This window comes from Petaurus breviceps, unplaced genomic scaffold (assembly GCF_028583685.1).
Source record: "Petaurus breviceps papuanus isolate PSGF00001 unplaced genomic scaffold, PetGlider_PUasm1.0 186, whole genome shotgun sequence".
Lineage (NCBI taxonomy): Eukaryota > Metazoa > Chordata > Mammalia > Diprotodontia > Petauridae > Petaurus > Petaurus breviceps.
This window is the reverse complement of record NW_027185798.1, coordinates 23,088,618-23,106,334: the sequence shown is the minus strand read 5'-3', so window position 1 is coordinate 23,106,334 and position 17,717 is coordinate 23,088,618. Positions and strand designations below refer to the sequence as shown.

The following is a 17,717-nucleotide window of genomic DNA, read 5'->3' as shown; positions in this document are numbered from 1 at the left end:
GATAACCTCACTCTGTACCTTCCCTCAGGGGCTCATGGAAAGAACCAGATAGGGAGTGTGCCATAGTGATTGGAGTGCAGGCCTTAGGGTCAGGAGACCTGGGTTCTAGTCCTGGTTCTGGCTCTTAGAAGCTGTGCTTCCATGAGCAAATCAGCTCACATCTCTGGTCTCAATTGCCCACTCTGTAAGACGGGATAATCATCCTCCCTCTTCCCCCACAGGGCTGCTGTGAGGAAAGCCCTTTGTAGTCTGTAGAGCACCCAAATAAATAGGAGCTACCACCAGACAAAGGGTCTTGGGACCCTTACCTTTCTTCTCTCTGTCCACCAGTCGCTGTTGCCAGAAACTCCTGAAGGGGGCGATCCCTGTACCTGGCCCCACCAGAATGCAGGGGTGGCTGGGGTTCTCTGGCAGCTGGAAGCCACTGGCACTAAAGTGGGGGGAAATAAGCTTGAGTTTCAAGGTCCATGTCCCCCAGCCCCATCCCTGCTATCCTTCCCTCCATGCCTGGTTCTCCACCTTATTAAAGTAAGAGAAGATCGAAGAAGTTTGAGCAAATGGCATTGTTCTGTAACAGACAGGGGACCCAGCCTGTCCTAAAAAAATCCTAGCAAAAGGAACTAAGAAGGGGGGAGGGGTAGAGAAAGCAGGGGAAGAAGGGAGAGGGGGAGGGGGAGAGGCAGGGGGAGGGGAGGGCAGGGGGAGGGGCAGAGGGAGAGAGAGCACTGTGTCCATTCCTCCCGATCTGACTTCTTTTGGACAACCTGGAGGGCTAGCACCATCCTAGATTTCCTTCACCTGGACCCTCAGCCCACGTCAGGGGCCTCACCTGCGTACAAAGCAGGGCACAGTCTCCTGGAGGTTCAGGTTCTTGAGCCACGTGCTGCAGACCCCATGGTGGAGGGGGCCCTGACCATCTAAGAGAAAAAGGAGAAAATGATCAGTGAGGTGGCGTGGTGCCTTAGCCTTTCCTACAAGGTCCGGGAGTCCAGAATGGACTGAAGGGTGCTCACACTGTTTCTCACCTTCCAAAGACTACCTGCTCACCCCTTTTAGACTTTTATTTGCAAGCCTTCCTACCCAGTGATGTTGCTGACCTGCCAGAGGGAGAGTGCATCACATGTTTCAAAGAACACTTGACTGCCCAGGAAGTCAGGAGAACTGGGGTCAAGTCCTGCCGCTGCCACCTGGGCGAGTCATTTCCCATCTCCAGCCTGTTTCCTTTTCTATAGTATCAAGAAATTGGACGAGATGATCTCTAGAAGTTCTTTCTCGATCTAGCCTTCTCTGTTCTAACATTCTAAGTTCCAAGGTCATTTCTAACTCTAACATTCTAGATCCAGTGAAATCCCCCCTTCGACCCTCAGGGCTTGTTTTTGTCTCCAATTGGGTGGCCTTTGTTCTCAGTCCTCGGGGCGCTTACCTCTGGTCCGGTAAGTGACCACAGCCACAGTCAGGTGGACCTCCTTGGGGGTGAGGTCCCGAGATGAGCTTATGGAATAGTAGCGGGGCTTTAGCAGGGGCAATTGTGACAGCAGGAAAGTTGCTGAGATCTGGATGGAGGGAAACTCTTCCAGCACCTCCAGGAATGTGGGACTGTTGGTAAACTTCCACTTGTTGTACTCAGAGGTCTGAAATCCAAAGGTGATGTTAGAGACTCACTGGAATCCCCTTGGTACTGAGCAATCATCCGGGGTCATTTGGAACTTTAACTAAGCCATTGTGATGGGAGCTCTGCCTCAGGGTGCTGAAATTTAGAGTGTGCTAACAGTCTAGGAGGCCTATATCTTACCTAAATTTTACATCTTTCCTAGGACACAACTCTGCACACAGTGGGCATTTAATACATTCTCAATAGTTGAATTAAAATATTCCATTCTCCTCCCATAATTCCTTTTAATATCACAAATCCAAAGGCATTTATCATGAGCCTACTACGTGCCAGGCATTGTGTTAGGTATTGGAGATAAATACAAAGGAAAAGGGCTTCTTATACCTGTTTCAAAAATCTCCCTCTCCCCACCCCAATCCCCCTTAAGCGCTACATAAATTCAGGCCAGGCATGAAATAACTTTTGTTCCTTTTCTTCCCCTAGGAATATCAAGACTTCCTATAGAATGTTTTAACTTCCTTCCTTCCTGTCCTTTCCACAAAAAATAGGACTATCGTCCAGCCAGGTTTTGTTTCCTGTATCTGTCTTGATTTGGATGGCTCCTGGTAAGCAGGAACTGGGGCCTTGTAAAGCAGCTTTATATAAAGTTTGTGCTCAGGCAGACATCACTGTAGTGCCCTGAGGTGAATCCCCCTTGGTCTCAGACCATGACTTCTCCCTCATGCCCCCCTGCAAAAGGCCAAACAGGAGAGCATTCTGAGTAGTTGGACATTGCATCGTTTCTCCCTGCAGGGAACCCCTCAATATTTACTTCCTACCAACACAGAGCCCAGGTTGACACTAATTGAGGGCAGGGCTCTGCACTTGGGTTGGAAAAAAGTAACATTTATTTTCACAGGTCCCTAAATGAAATTAAGCATTTCCTTCAATTATTTAAAACTATTCTTCTGAGAAGGGTTCACCAGCCTGCCAAAGGGTCCAGAACCCAGAGAAAGTTAAGCATTTATGCCTTGGTGGAACTAAGGTGTTAAAGACCAGCCCTGGGGGGTTATTCCTTCCATCCCTGTCCCCAGTCGCATCAGCACCTGGCACAGCGCCTCCAGCCTCCTCTTCTCTTCCTCTGAGGTGGTCAGCAGAGCCAACTTTCGAAGCAGCAGCTGGGTTGGGGGGGTAGTGACATCCAGGAAATACGTCAGGGCCTGGCTGAGCGAGCAGGGGGGAAGTTTCTTATCACTTATCCAGTAGTCACCTGAGGAGGGGAGGAAGGAAACCTTCAGACAGGGCCAATACATGACTCACCAGAGCTTCTGGAGACCCCACAGAGAAGGAGGGGCTGCTGTCATGAGACCATCCTGATAGGTGGGAATTAACCCACACACTAATTAAGAGGAAGAGAAGGAAATCTGGTTTCTGCCAGAACTTGATCCATCACCCAGAGGGGTCTGACTTATTGCTAATGACTGTTGATGAGTTCTTTCAGTCATGTCCGACTCTCCATGACTGTATTTGGGGTTTTCTTGGCAAAGATATAGGAGTAGTTTGCCATTTCCTTCTCCAGCTCATTCAATGGATGAGGAAACTGAAGCATAGAGGTTTGAGTGACTTGCCCGGGATCACAGTTAGTAAATGTCTGACGCTGGATTTGAACCCAGGTCTTCCTAACTCCAGGTCTTGCCCTCTCCTCTATCCATTAGGATGTGAAGCAGGTCCAATGTGTTAGTCCCCATGGTGTTAAGAACCTTGTTTAATCCTAGCTTGAAAAGAAGGAACTTTCCAGCCTGTACTCCTATAAGGATTTTGCCATAAAGAAAGATTGTCCTTTGGGTGACAAAGGGATGCTACTGACCCATCACAGAATGTTTCATCAAGTTAGTATTTTCCCTTGGTGGGGGAATCATAGGAAAATTGATGTAGAATTGGGAGGGACCTCAGAGAGCTTCTCAGTCAACAGTTTCATTTTCTAGAGGAAGATCTGGAGCTCTAGGAAATTTGGGCAGCTTAGGCTAGGTCATGCAGGTTGTGGGCATTGGAAGCAAGATTCAAACACAGGGCATCCTCTCTCTTCTCCTATACCATGCTGCATCCTAGCCACACTATAATTCAATCTTCCTTTTGACAAGTGGCCTACATTTATAGGACAATAAACCAGGGACGAGGTAACGCTCAAGACTTCAATAAAACAAAATGGTTTCCCCATCTGTAAAGGGAAATTATCATCCATTCTCTTGTCTATGTCGTATGCAAGGTATGAAGATAACATGAGATGATATGATGGGAAAGCAATTTAAACCTCAAGTACTATATTAAAATTATATAAACCCATAATTTTAGTAGTGTAGGGAGCTTGCAATAAGGAAAGTTTCTCTGTCAATGCAGTTTAAATTAAAAAGAAAATAAGTTAAATATTTATTAAAATAAAATAAAAATTTAAAAACCAAATATAATGAAATGCTATAAATTACCAATCCAAAAAAGAGAGAAAGAAATGTTTCTGCAATTTAGTCTTAGAAAGTTGTCTGGTCCCTGAGAAGTTACTTGACTTGTCCTGGGTCACACAGCTGGCAGGTCTCAGAGATTGGACAGGAACCCGGGACTTCATAATGCCAAAGCCAACTGTCTATCCACTAGTTCAGATAGCCTCATTTTATTAGATATCATCAACCAGTTGAGTGGAAAACGAATTTAATCTTTGTGCTCCCTCCCAAAATCCTTGTGAGGATCCCAAATGACTACTGAGATATGGGACTTTGTAACTATGAAGTATTGGATGAGAGTAATCTACTTGGAAAATTATGTGGTTGGTTCATTTCAAGAGACAAGGGATCTAGCGGATAGAGTGTTGGATTTACAGTCAAAAATACTTGGGTTCAAATTGCATTTTGGAGAGTTATTACCTATATGCCTATGGGTGAGTCATTAACATCTAGTAATCCTGGACAACTTCCTAGCTCTAGATGGGTTGCCCTGAGAGAGATTGCACATCAGGAGTCCTCCATGCTCAAAGATCCTTTTCATTTTTTGCATTCAATTAGTTCACCCCCTCTGAGTCTATTTTATTTTATTTTATTTTATTTTGCTTTTTGGAGGGGGAATGGGAGGGCAATTAGGGTTAAGTGACTTGCCCAAGGTCACATGGCTAGTAAGTGTTAAGTGTCTGAGGCCGGATTTGAATTCAAGTCCTTCTGACTCCAGGGCCGGCACTTTATTCACTGTGCCATCTAGCTGCCCCCCTGAGTCTACTTTAAAAGCAATATGGCCCCATGGAAAGAGAGTTGAATTTGGGGTCAAGACCTAGGTTCAAATTGTGGCTCCATATGACCTTAAAACAATGAATTTTAAGTTGCTTTCCCATTTAGCGTCTCATGTCATCTGTCCCCCAATAGGCAGGGGAAGGAATGAGTCCTTCCATTTTACAGATCGGGAAACCATTTTGTTTAATTCCACAGTCATAAGTGATTCTTCCAAGCCCTGGACAAATACAGACCGCTGGTCAGCAGGCTCACAGAGTAGGAGTGTGTGGCTGGCTCAGTCCAAACTGGGACTCATCATGGTGCAGTGGAGAGACTGAGAATTCTGGACTGAAAAGGACCCATGCACAGCCTCCACCTCTGATGCTTTCTATAGGTCCCTTATGACCTTTAGCTCCTAGTTTTGTCCTATGTAAAACGAGGGAGCTGGACCCCATGACCTATGAGGTCCCTTTAGGTCATTATCTATGATCTTATAGATCTATATCTATATCTGTAATCTCTAGATCTGTGATTTGTATCTTATAGAGATCTTATGATCCCTTTATCTAAGATCTATGATCTTTAGCTCCATATCTATGATACCAGCTCTCCCTGGCAGGCAGGTGGTTCAAATGGGATACTCTTTCTTTTTGGCCTCCTAGGCGGTTTTGCTAGAATTTTACTAGGTGGTTATTTACAAGACTGGTCTAGCTGCCCCAGCCTGGGGAAGAGTCCCTACCTAATTCACCTCTGGCAAATGCTCAATGAAGCCTTTGGGCTGAAGAACCAGTTTAGATATCAGAGTGACAGCCTAGAACTCTTGGACAAAGAAGAGAGCTCGGAAAGGGACTAGTGTCTTAGATTTACTCTCTGGGAAAGAACTTACCATTTTCATCACGGGTTTCAAGGTGGATGGATTGGTGAGGTGATGGGCCATCCTTAATTCGCTCTATAATACCCTGAACGAGGGTGGGCTGGTTGCCAGGAAAAACCCCAAGATGCTCTCCTGGTGCATAATTCAGATTCTCGTTTCCTTCACAGGAAAGTTTAATAAGGAGGGTTGCCCGGCTAAGAGAGAAATGTAAAAGCCACAGTGACATCAGTAGGATTTCCTTTATGGCCTGGGGATGGGTGGACCCCTCTGGCTCCAGTTTCCCCAGGAAATGTGCCCATCCCTTCACCCATCAGCCTGACCCCCCGCTGGTCTAGTAAAGACAAGAAGCTACTTCCAAATACCTGATAGTTAAAGAAACATCTGAGTCTTATGGGTTCAGGGGGTTGCTTCCAGAAGGTGCTGCTTGGGTAGGTTTGGGGATTTCCAGAGAGAGCCAAAGGCCATTTACTGGACATTTTCCCCAAGTGAATAATAGCCTTGGTTCACAAGTTCTAGGAACAGATTACCCTCCCCACCAATAGAGATCTCTTCCTCCTTATTGATTGATTCCATTTATTCACATCTTTTTTCCTTATATTTATTCTGTATATATTTCTATATGTGCTTGTTGCCTTTACAGTATAAGCTTCCTGAGAGTAGGGATTGTTTCATTAATTTTCTTTGTAGCCCTACGACCTAGCACAGTGCCTTACACATAGTAGGCTTTTAATGAATGCCTGTCGATTGATGGACTAACTTGATTTCTCTTTGCTTTTGTTCATTAAAAAGTTAAATGAGGCCAGGTGGCTCAGCGAGTAAAAGCACTGGCTCCAGTGTCGGATGACCTAGGGATCAAATCTGGGCTCAGATACTTAGCACCACACCCAGAAATAACTGGCCATGTAACCTTGAGCAAGTTACTTAACCCCAATTGCTTTAAAAAAAAAGTTAAACTCCTTAAACATCCCTTTGGAAATTCTGTTCTGTATCAGAAAGTGCTGCTCACTATACCTGGATTTGAGACTCTGCAGATTCTGTCTCGATTTGAGCCGCATGGAAAACACATTCTTGGCATGCATACTGCTGAGGGCTGTGGTGGAAAGAAATATGATGAATGCAGGATTTGCTCATGTATTGCATGAGGGAAGGGATGGGGATTAATAGTCCTTTGTCTGAATCTATTTTCTAAGGCTACTGTTAAATGAGGGATCTTGGTGGTCCCTGGAAGAAGGTAGGAGAGGGACAGACTCATTAAAGAGGCAGAGGATAAAGTCATCTAATCTAGAGACTGCAGACTCATCTCATCATGATGGTTAGTGCCCTAATACACACCTCCTTACTAAAACCTAGCTAGCATTTGTCACATGGCGCCAGGGGTAGGCTGGAGCTAGGCAGCTCAAGAGCTGATTGTTAAAATTTCAAAGTGAACATTTACACCTTCGAAATCAATAAATGTTATAAATTGAGGCTCAATTGTTTTGTTGATTGTCTTGATTTAAAAAGTGATGGAGAAAATGCCAATGATGCAGGTTAAACTTAAAAGTGTGTCATGTGGATACTTTTTCCCCCATAGAGCCGGCAGTTAAATATTTACCAGCATATCTATGGAATAGTCCCCTCCTTTCATGCCAACTCCATCACCTTTCCCTTATCCTTAAAGGGATGAACAGTGAAAATTTTCTGAAATATTACTTAACATGTTCCCATGGACTATTAACTTGGCTCTTCTCACCAAGATTATGCCAAGTAACCTCAAAATTGACTGGCACACCTTAGGTCCGGGAACCCTCAATTGTATGGCACAGACCCTCTAAAATTCCAGTTCAGGAAAGGAGGGAAACTCCTTTGATACAGAGAAGCCAGATACCTTTGTTGAGGTCCAGGGGCTGGAGATCCTGTACAAGGCGGTAATTTTCAGGGTTCCAAGTTTCATTTGTAGTATACAACTTGGGGATCTGAATTGTTTGCCTGGCTTGGATGTTGAAAGTCTCACAGGCCACCTGGGATAAGAGAGGGAGACATTGGCAACCTTTCCTAGTTCAGTGACCAGTTCTCTGACATAGAGGTGTTAATGAGGGGTCAATAAACATTTATTGAGCACCTCCCATGCTCTTGGCACAATGAAGGAAAATAGAACTTAGGCAGGTGAGGAAAGAGATGGGGGATGATCCTTCCTGGAAAAGAGAAGACCAAAGAGAAGAAGGATAAGAGTGTCCCAAGAAGGATCAAGAGAGATTCCAGGCTTTGGGGAGTAGATAGTGGGGCTGTACTATAAACACCCAAAGATTAAATGTTGGTACAAGGATTAAGGAATGACAGGAGAGATGTCACATGTCAGGACAGGACAAAACTAAGTGAATAGAACCAGGTGGTCCTATAGGGATTCAGAGGGAGGGAGTTTGGCCAGTGGGGACTGTCAGGGAAGGTTTCCCAGATCAATCAACAGGTATTTATTAAGCACCTACTATGTACCTAGCATTGTGCTCCAGCCCTGGGAATTCAAAGATGAAAAAAAGAACAGTTTCTGCCTTCAATAAGCTTATATCACAGATTCAAGCCAGGCTTTAAAGAATGAAAAGTGGGGAGGGGGGTGGGCAAGAGCCAAGATGGTAGAGTAAAAGCAGAAACTTGCTTGAGCTCGTCCCCCAATCACCTCCAAGAATGAGAAAGGGAGGCTATTCCAGCAAAGTGTCAGCAAAGGCATGGAACTGGAAACTGTGAGGTGTGTTTGGTAGGTGCTCTGATTCTGACTTCCAGTCCAGGACATAATTAGGAAGACTAGGCTATTTGTATTTAAATTTAGGCAAATTTATGACTCAATATAAGGGGAAAAAACCTCCAGGCCATCTAAAGTTGAATGGATTATTTCCAAAGAGAGTGAATTCCCCATTATTGGAGGCCTTTAAGCCGAAGTGAGATGACCACTTGCTGAGAATGTCGATGAAAGATTTTATTCCCATAGGGATGTCATTCGAAATCCCTGATACCTTTTCCATATCTATATCCATTTTAAAAATGAAAATGACTTCATATTTTTATGTTATATTATATCATTTCATTTCTTTTCATTTCATATCATATTATATATAGTATATAAAATAAAATGACTTTATATTTTTTATATTATATGATATCATTTCATATCATATTATATATAAAATAAAATGACTTTATACTTTGTCATGAGCATAATTGTTCCCCAAGCTCCTCAAGCTTTGCTCAGGATGGGGCTTTCAAAGCCAAAACAAAACAAAACAAAAAGCAATGGGGTAATGCCCAGAGACTTGTCCTCCTGTAGCTGGGAGACAGGAGACCCTGGCTGCCCAAGCCTGATCATGCCACCCTGGGCATCTCCTACAAATGCAGTTTACTCTTCTCTCCAGAATCCAGCTAGGAAACTACCTTGAAGGTATTCAGTGCCCAGCTGCGGTATGCCTCATCTTGGCCACTAAGTTCATCTCCTTCTCCGGTGGGTGCAAGTTGAGAGGCGCCTAGTTGCAAAAACTTCTGGTCGATATCATGGGCGAAGGCACAGAACTGGGGGTACATGCTGGAGCCGAGACCAAACACAGCATATCTATCCACAGAAGAGACAGACATATAGGGGAAAGTGAGCAAGAGGTCAGAATTTGGTGGGGGGAGGGGGGATTCACTGAGGGACCTGACCTGATACCAAACAGCAGGGGGAGCAGGAAAAAGACCTACCTGAATTTATTTTTTAGCTCCTTCAGGAGAAACAGGGACTTCTTCAGTTTCTAGAGAGAGGGAACATCACAGAATTATCAGACTCCAAAATCAAATAAAATAATGCTTACCAGAGGATGATAAACTCAACATGTCCAAACCTGGAATTATCATCTTATTCCCTACTCAGAAGCTGACTTCTCTTCCGATTTCTCCATTTCTGTCCAGAATGCTGACATCCTTTCAGGTCCTCACGTCTACAACCTTGCAGTCACCCTCAACCCTTCATTTTCCCACTGGGTCCACAAGTCTACCTCTAGAAATAAGTTCTAGAGCTAGAAGGGACCTCAGAGACCATCCTGTCCACCCCCTTCATTTTACAGATGAGGAAGCTGAGGCAAGCAGGGTGAAACGACTTACCCAGGGTGCCACAGCTAGGAACTGTCTGAGGTAGGATTTGAACTCAAGATCTGTCTTCCTAACTCTAGGTTCAGCACTCTATGCACTACAGTGCTACCTAGTGGCCCCACAGGGCAGCCCACAGGGGTCCTTATGTATGGTTTAATGGCCCCTATTTCTTTGTGAATTTTACATCACTGCTCTAAGCCCTCACCTCTGCCTACTGGTTTCTCTCGTTTCTATTAACACTCAGTCCCATCTTCTAGAAGAGGCCCTTCCTAGTCCTTCCAGCTGCTAGTCACTTCTCTTCTCTGATTGCCTTCCATTTACACTAAATATATCTTACATGTACCTAGTTATTTACATATTATTGTCTTCTCCATTAGAATATACACTACTTGAGGGCAGGGACATTTTTTTGCCCTTTCTTTGTAGCCCCAATGCTTAATGCAATGCCTGACATGTAGTAAACACATAGTAAATGTTTGTTGACTGACTGCTATTTGGACAGCACTCAAACCCTTTCTGGCCACTGCCATTGCCAGAAGTCAATAACCTGAGAATTATCTCCCAGCATATTCAGGTGAATTGTAGTGGACCTCCTAGGGGAAGGACATATCTACAAAGAAAGCCATTTCCAGCTCTCTGCCAGTGGAATATTGCCCACTACTAGAACTGCTTTAAAGCAAATGAATCATTAACAAATCAGAGGTGGTGTGGCCCAGAGGAGAGAGAACTGACCTCAAATTAAGAAAGACTGAGACTGCCTCAAATCCCATCTACAACGCACACTGACAGTGTGACCCTGGGAGAGTCACTTAAACTTCTAGGCAGCTCTAAGACTCTAATGCTTTCTGGTTGCATCCCATAATCCTAGTAGAATGGAGGAATTCTCTATTTTCCATTTTGGTGAAACTTACCTCACCATTCCCAGGAGAATCTCCATTTCCAAAAGTGCTGGTAACCACCAGAAGCAGCTTCTCTTTCTCTAGGTCACTCAGTCTGTATTCATCCATGCAGAGAATCTAAAAGAAACAATGACCCTAAATTTAGCCTTCAAGGGGCCAACTTTACAGAGTCATGCTTTCCAATGTGGAGCGAGGCATGAGAGGTGAGCAGGGTGTGGACCCAGTAAGTGGCTTGGGGCTCTGTATTGGTCCTACTGTGGAAGCTGGTGAGTCTGGGGGGTAGAAGGGAACTAGGGAAGGCTGAGTAGCAGCCTGTCAGGGATTCCAAGAGCTGTTGATCTGGGTCTATACCGAATCGTCTTAGCTCTCTGCTTGATATGAGTATCCAAGGAAAAGTAGAGTTTGTCCCATCAAATCTATGAATGACATCCTGGATACTGATGCCATGGTAAAACAATCAGAAATAAAGATCCCATAATCCCAGATCTCAGTGTCGGAAGTGACCCAAGAGGTCACCTTAAGTCAACTGTGCCTGAATGGGAGTCATTCAGCATCTTTAGAACTCAAACATTTGGCCTAAAGGCAACAATGTGTTGTTTACCCAAAGTTTCTAGCCGAGGTCTGATCTAACCATTGAGAGGTGACTTCCCTGATCTTCTTCAGACAACATAGACACTCAAAAGCATAAGATGTCATGGAAAGAATGCTGGACTTGGGCATAGGAGGACTTGAATTCAAACTCTGTCTCTATCACTTATACCTGTGCAACCTTGGGCAAGTCACTTAGCTTTTCTGGGCCTCAGTTTCCCCATCTGTAAAATGAAAGAAGTAGACTATATGACCTCTAGGGTCCCTTACAGCTTGAAATCCTATGATTTCTCTCTAGCCACTGCTATAATCATGAATAAGAATCATAGAATCCTTGATCTTGACCTGGAAGGGACCTCAGAGGTTATCTGGTCCTTATTTTACAGATGGGGAAACTGAGGACCAGGGAGGTCAACTTGACCAAGGTCACACAGGTAATAGGCATCTAAGATAGAGTTTGAATTTAAGTCCTTTGAATCTAGAGTCAATACTCTTTCCCCTGAACCATTCCTCATAGTGTATTAAGGGACATAGTAATGGTCCCCTGAGAACAATGTGTCCATAAGAAATGGTCCTTATTCATAGTAATGATTTCCAAAGAATAATGCTTTATGAGAAATGGTCCCCATCCATAGCAATGGTGCCCAAAGAACAATGCATCTAAAAGAAAAGTTCTTATCCATAGTAATAGTTCCCAAAGAACAATGTAGCCACAAGAAAAGTCTCTTTTCCTCTCTCACTTGTATGATGTAGCTCATAATTAAGACTTGAAAAAAAAATATCTTTCCCATTGGTTTGACTATGTCTCTCACAAAACTCATGACTCTGGAATCTTCTCTGATCCAAGTTCAAAGTATTAAGATGTGCCACCATTGAGGTGTTTCATGGGAAAGTGTCAGAGACCCTGAAGGCCATTGCAAGAGAGGCATTCTAAAAATATTTTGGAACATTGCACTTGTCTAAGTTATGAAGCATATGTTTAAAAATATTAAAAATCAGATTCATCATTCGATAATCACAATATGTGTCTTATTCTAACTGGGTCCTCATTCACTTGCTCATCCTGGCCCCAGAAGACAGAACTGGGCTCAGTGGGTGAAGGGTAGTGGAAGACACATTTCATTTCAACATACAGAAACACTCCACAATTCGAGCTGTTCAGAAATGGTTTTCACTAGATGGAGCAAGTTGCCCGTCAGTAGAGGCCTTTAAGCAGAGACCAGTGACCACCTGAGGATGCCTTAGATTGGATTTGTGACTTGGGTGGAGGATGGATCCAGAGGTGTCCAACTCAAGGCCAGTTAGCCAAGAGGCCTGCAAAACTCCAGAGTGTAGCCCAAGCCAGATTAAAATGGAATTGGTAAATTCTTAACAATAAAAAAACCAGAGATGATGATAATTTGTGGTTTTCTAAATCAAGATACAACCCACAGGGATCCTTTTCTACTTGAATTTGGTGCCACTGGATTAGATGATTTCTAAATTATCCTGCAACTGTGAATTGTGTGATTCTATTTGTAGAACGACTTAATTCCTGTGTACATTTCATAAAGTTTGGTCTGGCCCATACCCAAGGAGTCTTCACAAAAGGTGGCTGATGTGGACCCCAGAGTGAATGGGCTATAAAATGAAAAATGTAAATTATCCCCCAAATATCACATCTTCCCATCCCTATACACCTTCCATTTACTCAGTACAGATAATTCGACAGGTTGGATAGGCACGAAGGTTAAAAGGAACAGCCCTATGTGGGTCCAGGAACCAAAAACTTACCTTGGTATTGAAAGCACAGCTGAACAGCTCTCCCAAATCCCTAGCCAGAGTTTCTGATTTTCCTGTCTCTGTCGCAAAGAGCACTGTGGCTTTGATCCGGGCTGCCATGGTCTTGCGCATCAGGACAGAGACAAAGAACACTGCTCTGTGGGGATGGACAACAGATTACCCAGGTGAGGTGTCACACACAAAACAGGGAGGGCTTGGGGATGGGAGAGGTTGATGGGGGGAGGAGGCTTGAGGTGACAGGCGTTAGTAACTCAAATGATTGCTCACCCACAAACCTTGACCATTATTTCCCTCTCCTCCCTCTCCTCTTACTTTCTTCCTAGTCACTTTGGGGAAGAGAATAGAGGAAGATAGATCAGATGGCAACTCCAAAAGTGAATTTTAGCCAATAAAGTTGAATTTAGTAGATAGTGTCAAAAGATAACCATTCTTCTTTGATTCCCTCCCACCCCAAGGCTTGGGGAGTGGGGAGAGGTGAGAGAAGAGGCTGGTAGGAATTTACTGGAAGGAGATAGTTCCATTCTTATTTTAAAATCCTGATCTCTTATACTTACTTGACCAAGACCTTTAATTTGATCTCTCTTTTCTTGGGCCTCTTCTTCTCATCATGCCAGACATGGGTTTTCCAGGCCTCCACCTAGGAAAAAAAAGTGACACAAGGGAGAAAAGGTCCATTAATCTGGGTTTACTTGGAGAATCAAAAGGTTTGGCGGTAAAGTTTAGGAATGGACTTAATTTGAAACATTAATTAGTTCAAGGTAGTTTTCAGAAGAATAAATCAAAGCTATCAATAGTCACATGAAAAATTGTTTCAAATCACTATTGATCAGAGAAATGTAAATTAAAATAACTCTGACATATCACCTCATACCTATCAGATTGGTTAACATGACAGAAAAGGAAAATGACATATGCTGGAGGGATATGGAAAAATTGGGATATTAATGTACTGTTGGTGTAGTTGTGATCTGATCCAAACATTATGGAGAACAATTTGGAGGAGCTATGCTCAAAGGACTATAAAAGACTTTGACCCGGCAATACCACTACTAGATCTGTATGCCAAAGAGATCAAGAAAAGGGAAAGGGACTGATACATAGCAAAATATTTATAGCAGCCCTTTTTTGTGATGACAAAGAATTAGAAATTGAGGGTATATCCATCAATTGGGGAATGACTGAACAAGTTGTGGTATATGATTATGATGGAATGCTATTGTACTACAAGAAATTACAAGCAGGATGCTTTTAGAAAAACCTGAAAAGACTTGTATGAACTGATGCAAAGTGAAGTGAACAGAACCAGAACATTGTGCACAGTCATGGCAATATGATGATCAAATGTGAAAGACTTGACTACTCTGATCAATACAAGGATCCAAGATTAATAATTTTTTAATTAATTATTATTTTTAAATAATTTTTTGTCATAATTCCAAAGGACTTATGACAAAAAAATGCTATCCTGACTACACAGGTTATGACCTATATTAAATTGCTTGCCTTCTCAATGAGGGTGGGTGGGAAGGATGGAAAGGAGAGAATGTGGAACTCAAAGTTTTTCAAACAAATGTTAAAAATTATTTTTACATGCAACTGGAAAATAAGATATACCAGCAATAGGGTATAGAAATCTATCTTACCCTACAGAAAAATAGAAGGGAAGGGGATGAGATAAGGGGAGGAGGGTGCTAGAAGGGAGGGAAGATTTGGGGGAGGAGCAATCAGAATGCATGGCCTCTTGGGGTGGGGGAGGTAAGGGGATAGATGGGGAGAAAATTTGGAACGCAAAATCTGGTGGAAGAGAATATTAAAAACTAAAAATAAGTTAATTAATAAAAAGAAAAAAGAAACTAAAAAAGAAATAAGACTTTACCAAATTTACATTTTATAATATTAAAATATCTCAGTACAAAAAAAAAGGAAAGAAAAAGAAAAATGCTATCTACCTCCAGAGAAAGAATTGATGGAGTATGAGTGCAGATTGAAGCACTTTTTAAAAACTTTCTTATTTCTCTTCCTTTTTTTTGCAACATGGTTAATATGGAAATGTTTTACATGACTTCACACGTAAAATTGATATCCAATTGCTTGCCTTCTCAAATAGGTAGGAGATGGGTGGGAAGGAGGGAAAAATTTGGAACTCAAAATTTTTTAAAAAATGAATACTAAAAAATAATAAAAAAATATTAGTTCAGTTGTTAACACAAATTCATTAAGGAAACTTTGATTTCAGTGATATGGGGAACTCCAAGGACAGATACTTCTCTACCAAGGCAGACCCACAACCCATCTGCAACATGGAAAATTGCCTGAGGCTCAGGAAAGTTAAGGGGTTTACCCAGGGTCACACAGTAAATTAATAAGTGTCAAAGATTGGATCTGAACCTAGGTCTCCCTGATTCTAAGCCTAGTCCTTTATCCACCGTGATGAGCTGCCTTTATTTAGTTATTTCATAATCATTAAGCAATATGCAGAAGACAGCCAGTCTAAACAAAAAACTTCCATGTAGGAAAGAAGGTTGAATAGAATGCAGCATTGACTCTGCTACCTAATAATAGCCTTCCCTGTTGTGGGCGTTGTTTGGGGTAAGAGGGAACCAGGGAGGCTCTTGTCCTTTTCAATCATTTAAAATCACAGATTCACTGTTTTTGTCTTTTGATCTTCAGCATCGAGCACAGTGCCTAGCATACAGTAGTTGCTTAATAAATGCCTGCTGCTTGACCAATTGTTCCTCCCCAATAGATGTAAGCCTCTTGAGGTCAGGAACTATCCCATTTTGGCTTTTGTAGCCCCAGCATATAGCACAGTGTCCAGTCCATAATAGATGCTTAACAAATGCTTGATGGACAAATGACCCTCATCTGACCTCTTTCAGGCTTAGGGACAGGGGAGGCCAGTAGTGACCAAAGCACTGAATGATACTCTTGAGACTGGAAGTGAATTCCAGGGCCTGCTTACCTGGTAGTAGTAGAAAGGGGAAAGAATGTAGTTTAGCATCTCCTGATGAAACACAGGGGTGATGCTCCCAGAGATTGGTGGGACCAGCCAAACCCAATCTGCTGGGCAACCTCCTCGGGACTTCTGTTCATTCTGCATGTATTTCATAAAGGATTCCGCTGCAGAGTGGTGGTCCATGATGGTAACATTTTGTTTCTAAAACAAAAGGAAGCACAAGGGGATACAGTGAGGTGGCAAGGGGCAAGGAGCAAGGAGCAAAGGCAGGTCTTGCTTTTCACTACCTGTAAAATGGGAATGACAATCATCCTTGGCCTTATTCTGCACTATTCTGCAGCTAAATGAAACAAACAAAAGATGATTGAATCACAGGTGAAATGAATTGGAAAACACTTCCTAGGGAGGAAAAAACATCTCCAGAAATATCGTCGCTAATTCTGACCATAGTATATACAAACATGCAAAGGAGGTGTGATTATGTCAGTATAGAGTGCTCCCAACATGGGAATTCCCTCTACTAAGGGCATAAGATCCAGTGGAAAGTGTTCTGGCTCTGGAGTCAGTAAAAGGAGCTCAGTCTAATCCTGCCTCTGTCATTTACTACCTAGATGCTATTGGACAAATTACTTTAACCTTCTTGGCCCTCAATTTACTCATCTGTAAAATGAGGGGGTTATATGAAACAGCCCAGCGACAATAATAATAACCAGAATTTACAAAATGCTTTAACCTATGTTATCTCACTTGATCCTCACAACAACTTTGTAGGTGTTGCTATTATCCTCATTTTACAGATGAGAAAACAGAGTCTGAGAGAGGCCGAGTGATTTTCCCAGGATCATGCAATTAGTAAGTGTCTGAAGCTAGATTTGAATTCAGGTCTTCTTGATTCCAAGTACAGGACGCAGGCACTACAACACCTAGGAGCTTACAGGTGGCCTCGGAGGTACCTCCTGGTGGTCTACTGTTTACTAAGATACAAGACAGAAAACTATGAGCAATTCACTTCAGTTTTCTGATCATCAAAGAACCAGGTGGCATGGTAGGTTGAGTGCTCAACTTGGAATCAGGAAAACCTGAGTTCAAATCCTGTGTCAGACACTTACTAACTGTGAGACTCTAGGAAAGTCACTTGACCCCTCTCAGATTCAGTTTCCTCATCTGTAAAATAAAGAGTTAGACTTTGTCCCCTCTAAACGGTTCCTTCTAGCTATAAATCCTATTATTCTATTATTGACAACACTAAGTTTCAGGTTAAGTTAATACTTGGTGGTATGCCCATAGTCATCTCAGCAAAGAGGTAGCTCTTAGAGGTAGGTCATAGAGGATAAAGCCTGGAGTCAGGAAGGTGGGAGGCTGAATCCTGCTAGGTGCTGACCCTTGGCAAGCCACTTACCCTCTACAGGCCTCAGTTTCCTCATCTGTACAATGCAGAGGTAGACTCTAAGGTTCTTTCCAGGTCTAGATCTATGACCTTCTTGATCCTAAATTATATCTTGAAGTCTTGGGGACCCTTTTGTGAAAGGATGTCAAGAACTAGGAACTCACCATACCTGGAAGAATGGAAGCCTAGGAAATTGTCTGATTGAATTCCAGTTGAATTCAATTGGATTTAAAAAGTGGGTGAAGGGGCATAGCCTCAACATCTCAGTATGAAGCAGAGTTGGTAGAACATTATCCC

The 17,717-nt window shown here is 42.9% G+C and overlaps 1 protein-coding gene across 1 annotated transcript in view; it reads right to left on the bottom strand.

Annotated features, from left to right (window-relative positions):
- NOS2 (nitric oxide synthase 2) overlaps positions 1 to 17,717 on the bottom strand; it is a 40,529-nt gene that overhangs the window by 4,183 nt on the left and 18,629 nt on the right. Inside the window, exons 10-22 of the mRNA XM_069089182.1 lie at positions 16,040 to 16,234; positions 13,632 to 13,714; positions 13,069 to 13,213; positions 10,720 to 10,824; positions 9,422 to 9,471; positions 9,119 to 9,293; positions 7,584 to 7,716; positions 6,728 to 6,806; positions 5,729 to 5,910; positions 2,698 to 2,861; positions 1,424 to 1,631; positions 830 to 917; positions 309 to 430 (exon numbers count right to left, since the gene is read on the bottom strand). Of these exons, the coding sequence (XP_068945283.1) occupies positions 309 to 430; positions 830 to 917; positions 1,424 to 1,631; positions 2,698 to 2,861; positions 5,729 to 5,910; positions 6,728 to 6,806; positions 7,584 to 7,716; positions 9,119 to 9,293; positions 9,422 to 9,471; positions 10,720 to 10,824; positions 13,069 to 13,213; positions 13,632 to 13,714; positions 16,040 to 16,234 (1,729 nt within the window). The remainder of the gene's footprint in view (positions 1 to 308; positions 431 to 829; positions 918 to 1,423; positions 1,632 to 2,697; positions 2,862 to 5,728; positions 5,911 to 6,727; positions 6,807 to 7,583; positions 7,717 to 9,118; positions 9,294 to 9,421; positions 9,472 to 10,719; positions 10,825 to 13,068; positions 13,214 to 13,631; positions 13,715 to 16,039; positions 16,235 to 17,717) is intronic.